The 17,430-nt window shown below is 48.2% G+C and overlaps 1 protein-coding gene across 1 annotated transcript in view; it reads right to left on the minus strand.

The window, feature by feature from the left end:
* Positions 1-16,844, minus strand: part of LOC132574378 (26S proteasome non-ATPase regulatory subunit 1) — a 55,385-nt gene extending 38,541 nt beyond the window's left edge. Inside the window, exons 1-5 of the mRNA XM_060242741.1 lie at positions 16,688-16,844; positions 10,307-10,350; positions 7,869-7,942; positions 6,550-6,719; positions 5,163-5,368 (exon numbers count right to left, since the gene is read on the minus strand). Coding sequence (XP_060098724.1) covers positions 5,163-5,368; positions 6,550-6,719; positions 7,869-7,942; positions 10,307-10,350; positions 16,688-16,703 — 510 coding nt within the window. The 5' untranslated portion in view covers positions 16,704-16,844. The remainder of the gene's footprint in view (positions 1-5,162; positions 5,369-6,549; positions 6,720-7,868; positions 7,943-10,306; positions 10,351-16,687) is intronic.
* Positions 16,845-17,430: the final 586 nt, after the last annotated feature.

The raw sequence follows: 17,430 nt of genomic DNA on the forward strand, positions 1-17,430 counted from the left end.
AGCCGCCTAGGCGGGGAGGGCGGGATAGAAATAAAAGTTATTATTATTATTATTATTGCCTATTAGGCTACACACCCCTGACATCACCGTAGTTTCACACAGGGCTTCTTGAAGAAAAGACCTGACACAAACTCATTTGCCTATTAGGCCACACACCCCTGACATCATCGTTGTTTCACACAGGGCTTCTTGTAGAAAAGACCTGACACAAACTCATTTGCCTAGTAGGCCACACACCCCTGACATCACCATCGTTTCACACAGGGCTTCTTGTAGAAAAGACCTGACACAAACTCATCTGCCTAGTAGGCCACACACCCCTGACATCACCATCGTTTCACACAGGGCTTCTTGAAGAAAAGACCTGACACAAACTCATCTGCCTAGTAGGCCACACACCCCTGACATCACCGTCCTTTCACACAGGGCTTCTTGAAGAAAAGACCTGACACAAACTCATTTGCCTAGTAGGCCGCACACCCCTGACATCACCATAGTTTCACACAGGGTTTCTTGTTGAAAAGACCTGACACAAACTCATTTGCCTAGTAGGCCACACACCCCTGACATCACCATCGTTTCACACAGGGCTTCTTGTAGAAAAGACCTGACACAAACTCATTTGCCTAGTAGGCCACCCACCCCTGACATCACCATCGTTTCACACAGGGCTTCTTGAAGAAAAGACCTGACACAAACTCATTGGCATATTAGGCCACACACCCCTGACATCACCATCGTTTCACACAGGGCTTCTTGTAGAAAAGACCTGACACAAACTCATCTGCCTAGTAGGCCACACACCCCTGACATCACCATCCTTTCACACAGGGCTTCTTGTAGAAAAGACCCGACACAAACTCATTTGCCTATTAGGCCACACACCCCTCACATCACCATCGTTTCATACAGGGCTTCTTGTTGAAAAGACCTGACACAAACTCATTTGCCTAGTAGGCCACACACCCCTGACATCACCATCGTTTCACACAGGGCTTCTTGTAGAAAAGACCTGACACAAACTCATTTGCCTAGTAGGCCACCCACCCCTGACATCACCATCGTTTCACACAGGGCTTCTTGAAGAAAAGACCTGACACAAACTCATTGGCATATTAGGCCACACACCCCTGACATCACCATCGTTTCACACAGGGCTTCTTGTAGAAAAGACCTGACACAAACTCATCTGCCTAGTAGGCCACACACCCCTGACATCACCATCCTTTCACACAGGGCTTCTTGTAGAAAAGACCTGACACAAACTCATCTGCCTAGTAGGCCACACACCCCTGACATCACCGTCCTTTCACACAGGGCTTCTTGAAGAAAAGACCTGACACAAACTCATTTGCCTAGTAGGCCACACACCCCTGACATCACCATCGTTTCACACAGGGCTTCTTGTAGAAAAGACCTGACACAAACTCATTTGCCTATTAGGCCACCCACCCCTGACGCCAAGCCAGACGGAACTGCGTTCCTGCTGAAAAAGAGTCCTGCAAAAGCCTATACCCAGAATTAAACTTGCTGGTCTTAAAGGTGCCACCACACTCAAACTTTGTTCAGACGAACAGTCACCCCACCTGAATCCCACCTTTTGAAGTTTAGTGAAATACAATTCAGAGGAGTTCAGTGAAATATAAAGGATGCAATGGAGAAAAGAGTCCACAACCAGGTAGCAATGGAGGCAAGCAAATCCCATCAAACCAGCTTCCTGCAACGATATCCAAAGCAACACACCACGAATGCAGTCCCGCTTACTTCAGTTTGCAGTGAATTCTGCCCTCAAGGACAAAATGCGCTGCAAATCTCTGGAAGGGATGTGGATAACTTTTGAGAGCTGGTGCAGCACAGGAGATAAAGACCACAAGCCTGAAAGCCCACGGTCCCAAACCCAGAACTCGCAGGGAGGTTGGAGGCAAGCCACACCCAAGAGCATCCCACCCAACCGGCTCTCTTGACAATAATGCTACTGACCTGTAAGTCAAAGCTGTTAGCAGGGATCACCAAACAAACTACACAAAGCGCTGGATGCTTGAAAAAGAGCCACTTAAAGCCGACTGTTGCTTAATTCTCAAAGACATACAATGTTGTTCTCTTATTATTGTGCTGTACGGATCTGAAAGCAGGCCTGCACGCTTCATCGCTCCTACGTGACTTTGCAGCTCAACTGGACTTATTGTAACCAGGTTTATGTACTATTATTGGCTTCATTTACGCCCCCTAAGTTTTCTCCACAATGGGAACTCAAAAGTGGATTGCAACATTCTCCAGTTCTCCATTTTTATCCTCACAGCTGGGATGTGCATTTGGCATAACAGAACAGATACCCCAAAAATAACTTTGAACATAAGAGAAATGATGTTGGATCAGGCCAGTGGCCCATCCAGTCCAGCACTCTGTGTCACATAAGAACATAAGAGAAGCCATGTTGGATCAGGCAGTGGCCCCTCCAGTCCAACTCTGTGTCACACAGTGGCCAAAAGAACCAGGTGCCATCAGGGGGTCCATTGGTGGGGCCAGGACATTAGAAGCCCTCCCACTGTAACCCCCCCCCCTCCCAAGCACCAAGAAGACAGAGCATCACTGCTCCGGACATAAGAATATAAGAGAAGCCATGTTGGATCAGGCCAATGGCCCATCCAGTCCAACACTCTGTGTCACAGAAGAACATAAGAGAAGCCATATTGGATCAGGTCAATGGCCCCTCCAGTCCAACACTCTGTGTCACATAAGAGAAGCCATGTTGGATCAGGCCAATGGCCCATCCAGTCCAACACTCTGAGTCACATAAGAACATAAGAGAAGCCATACTGGATCAGGTCAATGGCCCCTCCAGTCCAACACTCTGTGTCACATAAGAGAAGCCATACTGGATCAGGCCAATGGCCCATCCAGTCCAACACTCTGTGACACGCAGTGGACAAAAGAACCAGGTGCCATCAGGAGGTCCATCAGTGGAGCCAGGACACTAGGAGCCCTCCCACTATTGCCTCTGCCAAGCACCAAAAATACAGAGCATCACTTGTCCCAGACAGAGAGTTCCAACAATACGCTGTGGCTAATCACCACTGATGGACCTCTGCTCCATAGGTTTATCCAGTCCCCTCTTGAAGCTGGCTATGCTTGTAGCCGCCACCACCTCCTGTGGCAGTGAATTCCACGTGTTAATTACCCTTTGGGTGAAGAAGTACGTACTTGCTTTTATCTGTTCTAACACGACTGCTGAGCAATACTCAAAATACTTTTAACAGCATAACAGTATTAAAAAAAAATACATTGCAACGTACACTTCCAGTGATTAAAATCCATCCAAAAAAGTACAATTCATATAAAAAGCCTATGTCTAAGAACAACTGCTTCTGCTAAAAATTTAGCTACCGCATTAGTGGTTTCTGTGAAAGTATCATTAAGCAAATATCGAACTATCAGAATAGGCCAGAATATAAGGGTAGAAGTTTGTTACAAGGCTGGGTGTGTAACTGGCAATCGAACATAATATGGGAAATTGAGTCAATCTCAGTAGCAGGCCAAATGCAGAGTCTTTCCTGTAAGGGAATGTTATGAAATCGACCTCACAGCACGTTAGAGGGGAAGAGATTCAGCTGCGCTAATGTAAAGGCTCTGGTGGTCAGGGTGGCTGATATTACGGAGGTATTGGGCCATTGGGCCATACTGAATGGAGAGGTTAAGGTGAGCTTGTGAATAAATACGAGGGTGAGATGGACAGAAATTGTGAAATCAGCAATTTCACTGAGTGTCCACAAGTTCTTGTATTGTGAGAAAGGGAGAAAAGGACTTCTTTCTCTACCTTCTCTATCCCAGGCATAATCTTGTAAACCTCTATCATGTCACCCCGCAGTCGACGTTTCTCCAAGCTAAAGAGCCCCAAGCGTTTTGACCTTTCTTCATAGGGAAAAAAGGGGTTCCGACCCTTGAATCATTCTAGTCCACGGGTGGCCAAACTGTGGCTCTTTCGCACATATTGTGTGGCTCTCAAAGCCCCCATCACCCTGTTGGTCAGCTTGGAGAATGCATTTAAAGTTAAAGTTGCTTTCTTTCAACCTCTCCTTCCCCCCATCTATCCGCCTTCCCTTCCTTCCTGTCTTGCGGCTCTCAAACATCTGACCTTCACGTCTTGCGGCTCTCAAGCCACTGGCATTTATTCTACGCGGCTCTTACGTTAAGCAAGTTTGGCCACCCCCCGGTCTAATCCTTTCGACTGGAGATGCTTGGGATCGAACCCGGGACCTTTAGCTTGCAAAGTCCACCTCCGAGACCTGGCCCTTCCTCGATGGCTAAACGTCAACGTGGCAGATGCGGTTCAATGTGGCCAAGTGCAAAGTAATGCACATTGGGGCCAAGAATCCCAGCTACCAATACAAGTTGATGGGGTGTGAACTGGCAGAGACTAATCAAGAGAGAGATCTCGGGGTCGTGGTAGATAACTCACTGAAAATGTCAAGACAGTGTGCGTTTGCAATAAAAAAGGCCAACGCCATGCTGGGAATTATTAGGAAGGGAATTGAAAACAAATCATCCAGTATCATAATGCCCCTGTATAAATCGATGGTGCGGTCTCATTTGGAGTACTGTGTGCAGTTCTGGTCGCCGCACCTCAAAAAGGATATTATAGCATTGGAGAAAGTCCAGAAAAGGGCAACTAGAATGATTAAAGGGCTGGAACACTTTCCCTATGAAGAAAGGTTGAAACGCTTGGGACTCTTTAGCTTGGAGAAATGTCGACTGCGGGGTGACATGATAGAGGTTTACAAGATAATGCATGGGATGGAGAAAGTAGAGAAAGAAGTACTTTCCTCCCTTTCTCACAATACAAGAACTCGTGGGCATTCAATGAAATTGCTGAGCAGTCAGGTTAAAACGGATAAAAGGAAGTACTTCTTCACCCAAAGGGTGATTAACATGTGGAATTCACTGCCACAGGAGGTGGTGGCGGCCACAAGCATAGCCACATTCAAGAGGGGTTTAGATAAAAATATGGAGCACAGGTCCATCAGTGGCTATTAGCCACAGTGTGTGTGTATATATAAAAATTTTTGGCCACTGTGTGACACAGAGTGTTGGACTGGATGGGCCGTTGGCCTGATCCAACATGGCTTCTCTTATGTTCTTATGTCAAGTTCTGTGCCTTTGCTTACCGATTCTAAAATGGTTTTCTCGAAGATATCCAGCCTGCGTGTCTCCAGGGCAATCCCAATGGCTTGCTTGTACTTGTGGTCGTCTAAGCAGCGCTGGAACATCTTGTTGACGATCCCCTCCAGCCTCGGATCCACGGCCTTCTTGGCTCCCTCGGCCAGATCTGCATTTTCCACGCATTGTTTGGTGTAGTGGTCGATACACTTTGCTGGGGGGGGGGGGGCGGGAAAGCATATTGCTCTCAACAGAAGCATCACCAACAATCACAGCATCAAATCTGCAACACATCCTGAGTGCAAAATAAAAACAACAACAAAATGCCCCCTTTGCCAAGTCTAAAATCCTGCCAGCCAAGGAAACCTTTTAATGATTGCAACTTGAGTGTATGCTTTGAAAGTGTTTGCATGATACCGATAGACGCAGGACTTGTCTTGTTTGGTGTAGTGGTTTGGTGTAGAGAGCCAGTTTGGTGTAGTGGTTAAGTGTGCGGACTCTTATCTGGGAGAACCAAGTTTGATTCCCCACTCCTCCACTTGCACCTGCTGGAATGGCCCTCGGTCAGTTTGGTGTAGTGGTTAAGTGTGAAGACTCTTATCTGGGACAACCGGGTTTGATTCCCCACTCCTCCACTTGAGTTTCCAAATCAACATTAGGAAGAACTTCCTGACTGTTAGAGCAGTTCCTCAGTGGAACAGGCTCCCTCAGGAGGTGGTGGGCTAGGGAGAGCCAGTTTGGTGTAGTGGTTACGTGTGCGGACTCTTATCTTGACCTTGGGTCAGCCATAGGTCTCTTATCTTTGAGAACCAGCTTTGATTCCCCACTCCTCCACTTGCAGCTGCTGGAATGGCTTTGGGTCAGCCATAGCTTTCAAGGACAACCTCTGCCAGAGCTATGACTGACCCAAGGCCATGCTAGCAGGTGCAAGCGGAAGAGTGGGGAATCAAACCCGGTTCTCCCAGATAAGAGAGCTATGGCTGACCCAAGGTCATGCTAGCAGCTGCAAGTGGAGGAGTGTGGAATCAAAGCTGGTTCTCAAAGATAAGAGTCTGCACACGTAACCACTACACCAAACTGGCTCTCCCTAGCCCACCACCTCCTGAGGGAGCCTGTTCCACTGAGGAACTGCTCTAACAGTCAGGAAGTTCTTCCTAATGTTGATTTGGAAACTCTTTTGATTTAATTTCAACCCACTGGTTCTGGTCTGACCTTCTGGGGCCACAGCTTCATTGGAAGCCCTGGAGTTCTAGTACTTGAGCGAGGAAATTTCTCTTTGTCAACCCTCTCCAACCTGTGCATCGTTTAAAATTTCTATCATGCCGCCCACCCCACCCCACCCCAGTCGTGTCTTTGCTGAAGTCAAAAGTCCCGGTTCACAGCGCTCAGACTTACCGATGATGGTCTCCACATATTCAGAGTTGTCGTTGACGTTGAAGAGGTTGCCAGCTCCCAGGGCATAGTTGAGCGATTCCTCAAAGGCCCCCAGGTGATAAAAGACCTTCGAGGCCACCAAAGCGGCAAACTCACGACTCCGGAAGCCCACATCCTCATACAGGATTTCACTGCAGGGAAAGGTGAAGGGGGCGGGGGGGAGGTGAATCTCAGCCTGTGGTTTCCTCTTTCCGATAAAAACCAGGTTTAATATTTCAGCCCAACTAGTATCTCTTAGAAGAAGAAGAAGAAATTGGATTTATATCCCGCCCTCCACTCCGAAGAGTCTCAGAGCGGCTTACAATCTCCTTTCCCTTCCTCTCCCACAACAAACACCTTGTGAGGTAGATGAAGATATTGGATTTATATCCCACCCTCCACTCTGAAGAGTCTCAGAGCGGCTTACAATCTCCTTTCCCACCCTCCCCCACAACAGACACCCTGTGAGGTAGATGAAGATATTGGATTTATATCCCGCCCTCCACTCCAAAGAGTCTCAGAGCGGCTCACAATCTCCTTTCCCTTCCTCCCCCACAACAGACACCCTGTGAGGTAGATGAAGATATTGGATTTATATCCCGCCCTCTACTCCGAAGAGTCTCAGAGCGGCTCACAATCTCCTTTCCCTCCCTCCCCCACAACAGACACCCTGTGAGGTAGATGAAGATATTGGATTTATATCCCGCCCTCCACTCCGAAGAGTCTCAGAGCGGCTCACAATCTCCTTTCCCTTCCTCCCCCACAACAGACACCCTGTGAGGTAGATGAAGATATTGGATTTATATCCCACCCTCCACACCGAAGAGTCTCAGAGAGGCTCACGATCTCCTTTACCTTCCTCCACCACAACAGACACCCTGTGAGGTGGATGAAGATATTAGATTTACATCCCGCCCTCCACTCCGAAGAGTCTCAGACGGGCTCACAATCTCCTTTCACTTCCTCCCCCACAACAGACACCCTGGGAGGTGGGTGGGGCTGGAGAGGGCTCTCCCAGCAGCTGCCCTTTCAAGGACAACCTCTGCCAGAGCTATGGCTGACCCAAGGCCATTCCAGCAGCTGCAAGTGGAGGAGAGGGGAATCAAACCCAGTTCTCCCAGATAAGAGTCCGCACACTTAACCACTACACCAAACTGGCTCTTAATTGCGGGACCTGCAGTTCCCAGCCACGGAATATCATCAGCTTGTCAACACGCACTTCATCTACTTGGAGGCAGGACACTTTTCAACCATGTAGCCATCGACTACTCTACCCCGAGGGAAAACAACGTTTCTCTTACATTTTGTCTACAGACTCAGAAATCTCAGCCCAGAAGTCGTTGACAACGGCATTCAGTTTGTGAAGAGCAAATTCCTAGAGAGAGAGAGAGAAAGAGAGAGAGAGAGAGAATGAGGTTATCAGAGAATGCTACAGATCAAAAAGACATTGGATTTATATTCCGCCCTCCAGTCAAGAGTCTCCGAGCGGCTCACAATCGCCTTTATCTTCCTTCCCCACAACAAACACCCTGTGAGGTGGGTGGGGTTGAGAGAGATCTCCCAGAAGCTGCCCTTTCAAGGACAAGCTCTGCAATAACTATGGCAGACCCAAGGCCATTCCGGCAGCTGCAAGGGGAGGAGCAGGGAATCAAACCCGGTTCTCCCAGATAAGAGTCTGCACACTTAACCACTACACCAAACTGGCTCTCTAAGAAGAAGATATTGGATTTATATCCCACCCTCCACTCTGAATCCCAGAGTCTCAGAGCTGTTCACAATCTCCTTTATCTTCCTCCCCCACAACAGACACCGTGTGAGGTGGTTGCGGCTGAGAGAGCTCTGACAGAAGCTGCCCTTTGAGGACAGAGTCTCAGAGCAGCTTACAATCTCCTTTATCTTCCTCCCCCACAACAAACACCCTGTGAGGTGGGTGGGGCTGAGAGAGCTCTGACAGAAGCTGCCCTTTCAAGGACTGCTCTGCAAGAGCAATGGCTGTCCCAAGGCCATTCCAGCAGGTGCAAGTGGAGGAGTGGGGAACCAACCCTGGTTCTCCCAGAGAAGAGTCCATGCACTTAACCACTACACCAGACTGGCTCTTTCTATTGGATTTATACCCTGCTATTCACTCTGAATCTCAGTGCCTCACAATCTCCATTATCTTCTTCCCCTACAACAGACACCCTGTGAGGTGGGTGGGGCTGAGAGAGCTCTCCCAGCAGCTGCCCTTTCAAGGACAACCTCTGGCAGGGCCATGGCTGACCCAAGGCTATTCCAGCAGCTGCAAGTGGAGGAGTGGGGGGATCAAACCCGGTTCTCCCAGATAGGAGTCTGCGCACTTAACCACTACACCAAACTGGCTCTCCACACCAAACTGGCTTTGAAGAACAAACCTTGGTCTCTCAGAGTCACAGAGACCGAGGTTTGTTCTTCAAAGCGTGGCATCTGCTTTATCTCCATCGGAAGAGACGAAGAGCCCTGTCAACATTTTCCTAATCAATAATCCTTACTAGGAAAGGAATCCACCACCTAGCTCTATATTTCACAGACTAGAAGATAAACCTTTGCCTTTAATGAATCCATGCCCTCCCAGACATCCTCTCGTTCACAGCCTGGCACAGGTCTTGCAAACTGAGGGCCTCTGTGGGCTTCCTTGACAAGCCCTCTCCTGTTGCATCATCACTTTTCCTTCTGCCTTCCGCTTTTCCTAGCATGACGGATGTCTCCAGGGACCCTTGCCATCTCACGATGTGCAACAGCTTCTATTTAGTAATTCTAGCTTCCAGAAAGAATTCAGATTCGATTTCATCTAGAAACCGCTTATTTGTCCTTTTGACAGTCGTTAGCTTATGGAGCTCAGCAAAAAGATCTCTCTCCCTTGCCCCCTTCTCAGCAGAGGGGAAAGCCCTTCTGTCTCAAAAGTGCTGCTGCCCCCCAACGGAAACACCAATTAACGTCGACTGCGGGGTGACATGATAGAGGTTTACAAGATGATGCATGGGATGGAGAAAGTAGAGAAAGAAGTACTTTTCTCCCTTTCTCACAATACAAGAACTCATGGGTGTTCGATGAAATTGCTGAGCAGACAGGTTAAAACGGATAAAAGGAAGTACTTCACTCAAAGGGTGATTAACACGTGGAATTCACTGCCACAGGAGGTGGTGGCAGCTACAAGCATAGACAGCTTCAAGAGGGGGTTAGATAAAAATATGGAGCAGAGGTCCATCAGTGGCTATTAGCCACAGTGTGTATATATATATGTGTGTGTGTGTGTGTGTGTGTGTGTGTGTGTGTGTGTGTAATTTTTTTGGCCACTGTGTGACACAGAGTGTTGGACTGGAGGGGCCACTGGCCTGATCCAACATGGCTCCTCTTATGTTCTTATGTGACACAGAGTGTTGGACTGGAGGGGCCACTGGCCTGATCCAACATGGCTCCTCTTATGTTCTTATGTGACACAGAGTGTTGGACTGGAGGGGCCTGATCAAACCTGATTGGCCTGATCAAACATGCTTTCTCTTATGTTCTTACAACCAAGCCACTTACTTTTAACAGGAATTCTCAGAATTATATCACTGTCACATCGACATGAAGGGCCAGAAACAATCTGTTTTCATTCCTTCTGCCTCAGCCAGTTGTTCAAAAGTGAAATTAGTAGTGTCTTTTAAAGTCCCCATCCTCAGCCTTCAAACCTTTGCATCTGATTTTTCTCTGGAGTCAAAAGGAAAGCTTACACATTTACCTTGAGTTCTGGCTCTTCCTCATCCAGAAGTGAAATAATCCCAGCTACAAAAAAAAAATTCAAGTATTAAAACGCACATACAGAAAGAGAATGGACACAGTACTTCTGTTACGAAACCAATCACAAAAATCAGGTAGATGAAGAAGACTGAAGAAGACTGCAGATTTATACCCCGCTCTCCTCTCTGAATCAAGAGACTCAGAGCGGCTTACAATCTCCTATATCTTCTCCCCCCACAACAGACACCTTGCGAGGTAGATGGGGCTCAGAGAGCTCTGACAAAAGCTGCCCTTTTCAAGGACAACCCCTGCGGTAGCTATGGCTGACCCAAGGCCATTCCAGCAGCTGCAAGTGCAGGAGTGGGGAATCAAACCCGGTTCTCCCCGATAAGAGCCCGCACACTTAACCACAACACCGTTTAATACCTGTAATTGAGATTGTTGGTTTTATTATGTCTATTAGCTGCCCTGAGTCCTTTTTGGACTGGGCGGGATGTAAATCGAAGGTAAATAAATAAAATATATAAATACATCAAACTGTCTCTCAAAAGCTGGTTCTGTTAAAAGGTTCTGTATTAAAGGTTGGTTCTGTAATACTGTTATCAAACAGACATGTTGCCACTTTAGCTCCAGGATGAGAAGAACACACCAACTAGACAAGCCACCGACCAGAAACGCTACTTTTCGCAGAATCCCTGCAATAAAAGGAAGTTCTGTAGGTCATCTAGTCCAACCACCTGCTTGGTACTCCTTTGACAGGTAAGGTCAATCCCGTTTGAAAAACTCCAGTTATGGAGAGCTCCGCCCTCCCGCAGGTAACTAGTTCCGTTGTCAAATTTCTGCCACTGATTGTCAAGCAGCTTCTTCCTAGGCAAAATCGACTAATCTAGAACTTAAACCTGTCAGTTTTGCCCTCTGGAGCAGCAGGAAGACAGCAAGGCTTGGCCCCGGTCCATACAACAAGACTGATCACATTTCCCCTCCATTTCAACTCCTCTATGCTGAGCAGTTTTTAAATGCTAAGAATCACAGAATCCTAGAGTTGGAAGGGACCTCCAGGGTCATCTAGTCCAACCCCCTGCACAAGGCAGGAAACTCCCCCTAAATTCACAGGATCTTCATTGCTGTCAGATTGAGGCAGGAACTCTTTTTTTCCCCAAGTTTAAATTTTTTTATTAATTAATAAAAACACAATTCTACAAACATCAACCATAACAATAACAATATCTATAACACAAGCCATCCTGTTTTGCATATGATATACAGAGTAAATATCTAGGAAAAAACAAAATCTAAGTATTTATCCGGTAATTTACAAAGTGCACTTTGGTCATCTTGTACATAGGCAAAAAAATGAAACCATTCTCTATAAACATATTCTTCTCGCTTCCTTTGTCAAATGCTTCTGAATTTTGTATAGAACCAGCTATTTTATCCATCACTATTAGGTCCCAAATTTTAAGAAACCATTTACGTTTAGAAGGTAGAACTGAAGCTTTCCACTGATGAGCTATTAATAATTTCGCTGCTAAAATAAGCATAGATGCCAATTCTTTCTTATGTTTTGGTATTTCCGAATTATTCCATAGGTTAAGCAATATTGATTCAGGGGAAAAGGGCACCTTATGATTTATAATACGTTCAATCATGGGTAAGAAACTCTTTTGATTTAATTTCAACCAGTTGGTTCTGATCCTACCTTCCGGGGCCACAGAAAACAATTCCACACCTGCCTTTATAGGACAGCCCTTCAAGGACTTGAAGATGGAGATTATATCGCCTCTCAGCCGCCTTCTCTCCAGGCTAAAAAGGCCCAGCTCCTTCAACCTTTCCTCATAGGACTTGGTCTCCAGACCCCTCACCATCTTCGTCGCCCCCCTCTGGACCCCTTCCAGCTTGTCTATATCCTTCTTAAAATGTGGACCTCCTGATGTCTCCTGGATTTCAGCCACTGTGTGACACAGAGTGTTGGACTGGATGGGCCATTGGCCTGATCCAACATGGCTTCTCTTATGTTCTTATGTTCTCATGTTCATTGGTTCTGGTCCACACCCTCCTCTATATGACAGCCCTTCAAGTACTTGAAGATGGTGATCCTATCACCTCTCAGCCGCCTCCTCTCCAGGCTAAACATGCCCAGCTCCTTCAGCCTTTCCTCATAGGACTTGGTCTCCAGACCCCTCACCATCTTTGTCGCCCTCCTGTAGACCCGTTCCAGCTTGTCTATATCCTTCTTAAAATGTGGTGCCCAAAACTGAACACAATACTCCAGGTGAGGTCTTACCAGAGCAGAGTAAAGTGATACCATCACTTTACGTGATCTGGACATGACTTCTGTTGATTGTAAGAATGAACAGAAGTGGGTAAGGGAAAACAAAACTGTGATAAAAGAACACATACTGAACATCAGGCCAGTGGCCCCTCCAGTCCAACACTCTATGTCACAGAAGAACATAAGAGAAGCCATGCTGGATCAGGCCAGTGGCCCCTCCAGTCCAACACTCTGTGTCACATAAGAACATAAGAGAAGCCATATTGGATCAGGCCAGTGGCCCATCCAGTCCAACACTCTGTGTTACATAAGAACATAAGAGAAGCCATATTGGATCAGGCCAGTGGCCCCTCCAGTCCAACACTCTGTGTCACATAAGAACATAAGAGAAGCCATATTGGATCAGGCCAGTGGCCCCTCCAGTCCAACACTCTGTGTCACACTGTGGCCAAAAAACCCAAGTGCCATCAGGAGGTCCATCAGTGGGGCTAGAAGCCCTCCCACTGTGCCCCCCCAAGCACCAAGCATACAGAGCACCACTGCCCCAGACAGAGAGTTCCAACAATACTCCAAATAAGGCCGAATCATCGATTTATATAGGGGCATTATGATACTGGCTGATTTGTTTTCAATTCCCTTCCTAATAATTCCCAGCATGGCGTTGGCCTTTTTTTATTGCAATCGCACACTGTCTCGACATTTTCAGTGAGTTCTCTACCATGACCCCAAGATCTCTCTCTTGGTCAGTCTCTGCCAGTTCACACCCCATCAACTTGTATTTATATCTAGGACTTTTTGGCCCCAATGGGCATTACTTTGCACTTGGCCACGTTGAACCTCGTCTGACACGTTGACGCCCACTCGCCCAGCCTCGAAGGATCCCTCTGGAGTCCCTCGCAATCCTCTCTGGTTCTCAGCACCCTGAACAATTTAGTGTCATCTGCAAACCTGGCCACTTCACTGCTTCCTCCCAACTCCAAATCATTAATGAACGAGTTAAAAAGCATGAGACCCAGTACTGAGCCCTCCGGCACCCCACAGTTTACCATTCCTCCACTGCGAAAATTGCCCATTTTAAACAGGTTTAAATTACAGGTGGAAATATATCTGCTGGGTATTAGGGTTTGCTTGTTTTTTCACAGCAAGAGTAGCTCAGCAATTGAACCTGCTGCCTAGGAAAGCGGTGAGCTCCCCCCTCACTGATGGCTGTAGAAACACTTGTCAAGTATGCTTTAGGCTGATCCTGTATTGAGCAGGGGGTTGGACTAGATAGCCCGGATGGCCTCTTTCTACTCTGTAATTCTCTTCACACCTCTTTCTACTCAATAGTTCTCTTAATACCAAAATTAACGACGTATTTTAACTTCTGTGGATTTGTTTGCAGAACGATCAGTGGTTGTAAGGATGCAGTTTCCAGGACAATAAACGATGCAGTTTCAAAGAAAAAGCTGGTATCAGGACAAGAAAACAAACAAACAGAAAAGAAAACGAAGGCTGATGCAAATATTTCCTCCACCTCTCTCAAAGCCTGGCCAGACATCATATTCATGCGAAAAAGCTGACATGGATAAGCTGGGACCTTTCTTATGAGAGTGTTGAAGGCCTCATATGAGTCTGAACTAAAAAAAAAAAAAGGTCCCCGGCAGTTTTCTGCTGAATCAGATATCAGGCCCAAAGTTACCTCTTCTGGGTCTCTTGTGGCAAACGCAACGCTCGCTTGGTCTATGGATCTCTGGCATCATGATATTACTCACTTAGCAGCATTTCACAGAATTCATTAAGCACATGCCACAGGGCACAAATAAGATCACCCCATCCAGCAGAATCACATTTAAATTGGGACTGAGCACTCCCACAAAGATCAGCAGAGGAAACAGGGAAGGTTGGAGAGCCGGGGTAGCCAAACTTCCTTAACGTAAGAGCCACCTAGAAAAAACGTCAGATGTTCAAGAGCCACAAGACACGAATGTCACATGTTTGAGAACAGGGAGGGAAATAGACGAGGGGGGGGAGGGAGAGGTTGAAAGAAATCAACTTTAACTTTAAAAGCATTCTCCAAGTTGCCAGCTGGCTTGACTTGGAGAAGTGATTTAAAGAGACAAATGCCTTCTCCGAGCCAGCCAATGAGATGGTGAGAGCTTCAAGAGCCACATAATATGTGTGTAAGAGCCGCATGGGGCTCCCGAGCCGCAGTTTGGCCACCCCTGTTGTAGAACCTCCAGTCATCTTTCTCTTCTCACTGTTTCCTATTATAAAGGAATCCTCACTCTGCCATAGAAGCTCGCTTTATCTCCCTCCCCTACAACAAACAACCTGTGAGGTGGGCGGGGCTGAGAGAGCTGACAGAAGGCGCCCTTTCAAAGACAACTCCTACGAAAGCTCTGGCTGACCCAAGGCCATTCCAGCAGCTGCAAGTGGAGGAGTGGGGAATCAACCCCGGTTCTCCCAGATAAGAAAGCTATGGCTGACCCCAAGGCCATTCCATCAGCTGCAAGTGGAGGAGTGGGGAATCAAACCCGGTTCTCCCAGATAAGAGAGCTATGGCTGACCCCAAGGCCATTCCAGCAGCTGCAAGTGGAGGAGTGGGGAATCAACCCCGGTTCTCCCACATAAGAGTCTGCGCACTTCACCACTACACCGGGGGTGGCCAAACTATGGTTTGGGAGCCACATGTGGCCCTTTCACACATATTGTGTGGCTCTCGAAGCCCCTACTGCCCCACTAGCTGGCTTGGAGAAGGCATTTGTCTCTTTAAATCACTTCTCTAAGCCAAGCCTACTGGCTGCTTGGATAATGAATTTAAAGTTATTATTATTATTATTAATAGTAGTAGTAGTTTATTTACATTCTGCCCATTCCCCCATGGGGGCTCAGGACAGAGTACATCAATATAGATAATAGTAAAATCACAATAAAATCAGTTACAATAGGGAGTTAGTAATACAGTAGGATGGTCCAACAGAATGATATAGTTGGATGGTACAGTAGTAGGATGGTACAGTACAGTGGAGAGCCAGATATAGGAGGATGGTACAGTACGGTGGAGAGCCAGTTTGGTGTAGTGGTGAAGTGTGCGGACTCTTATCTGGGAGAACCAGGTTTAATTCCCCACTCCTCCACTTGCAGCTGCTGGAATGGCCTTGGGTTAGCCATAGTGCTGGCAGAGGCTGTCCTTGAAAGGGCAGCTTCTGGGAGAGCCCTCTCAGCCCCACCCACTTCACAGGGTGTCTGTTGTGGGGGGGAGAAGATACAGGAGATTGTAAGCCGCTCTGACCTCGCGGCACAGAGTGGTAAAGCTGCAGTACTGCAGTCGGACCCCTCTGCTCACGACCTGCGTTCTATCCCAGCGAAAGCTGGTTCAGGTAGCCGGCCCAAGGTTGACTCAGCCTTCCATCCTTCCGAAGTTGGTAAAATGAGTATACAGCTTGCTGGGGGGTGGGGGGAGTGTAGAGGACTGGGGAAGGCAATGGCAAACCACCCGTAAAAAGGTCTGCCGTGAAAACATGGTGAAAGCAATGTCACCCCAGAGTCGGAAACGACGGGTGCTTGCACAGCGGGCTACCTTTACCTTTAAGCCGCTCTGAGTCTCTGATTCAGAGAGATGAGGGTGGGGTATACATCTGCAGTCTTCTTCTTCTCCAGTAGGGAGGTAGTACAGTGTGGCACCGCAGAGGAGGCCAACTGATCTAACAAAGCAGATGCCCGCCGCCTCATCCGAAGTTAAAGAAGCTTTCCCTCCACCTCTCCCTCCTTCCGCATCTTCCTTCCTTCCCACATCTGACAATCATGTCTTGCGGCTCTCAGACATTTGCTATTCAAGTCTTGCGGCTCTCAAACATCTGGCACTTATTCTATGCGGCCACCCCTGCACTGCACCCAACCGGCTCTACCCAAACCGGTTCTGGAGGGGGCAGCGCGATCCGTTCGACGTTATTCATCTCTCCACAGGCCCCGCCCTCAACCCCTCCAGGAATTTCCCGGGCGGGAGCTGGCAACCACAGGTGCAAAGCGAAGAGGGAGCCGCAGGATTTGAACTTGGGGCCTGCCTGACTCAGCAGAAAACAACGGGCGCCTTTGGGGGCTGCGCGGCCCTCTCCGGCGCCGACTCACCGGCGGAAGTGATCATGATGCCCGCGTGGCGTGGCGTGGCCCGGCCGGCTCGGTGCAGCGGCGGTTGGCGGAAGGTTAGCAGCGCGGCGCCCCTCACAGTCTGGCACTCCGTGACCAAGCTCCTTCGCCGCTTCCGTCGCGTCCTCAAGCCACCCCGGAAGTGACGCGTGAAGACCGCGCCTCCTCAGGGCCCTTCGCCCTAGCAACAGAACCCTAGGCCCTTCGCCTCAGCAACAGAACACTCAGGGGTTGTCTAAGTCGAACGCCTGATTCGAGGGAAGCACGAGTCAAGCCAACCGCGCAGTCGACTAAGGAGCTTTCGATGTGGGGAAGAGGGAATGTGGGAGACGTGCGCCCTCGGAACGTGGCTATGAACATTGCCCTGGCAATCAGGCACTGCAGTAGATACCCTTACAGGTCTTCTTGTTCAAAAATAGATCCAGGTGGGCTAGGGTTGCCAATCCCCAGGTGGGGACAGGGCATCTCCCGGTTTGGACGCCCTCCCCTCGCTACAGGGTCATCAGAATGCAGGGGTTGGAAGTTGGGGAATGTCTGCTGGGCACTCCATTATTCCCTATGGAGACCAATTCCCATTAAGGTTGCCAAGTCCAATTCAAGAAATATCTGGGGACTTTGGGGGTGGAGCCAGGAGACTTTGGGGGTGGAGCCAGGAAACATTAGGGGTGGAGCCAAGATCAAGGCTGTGACAAGCATCATTGAACTCCAAAGGGAGTTCTGGCCCT

This window comes from Heteronotia binoei, chromosome 6 (genome assembly GCF_032191835.1).
Source record: "Heteronotia binoei isolate CCM8104 ecotype False Entrance Well chromosome 6, APGP_CSIRO_Hbin_v1, whole genome shotgun sequence".
Taxonomy (NCBI): Eukaryota; Metazoa; Chordata; class Lepidosauria; order Squamata; family Gekkonidae; genus Heteronotia; species Heteronotia binoei.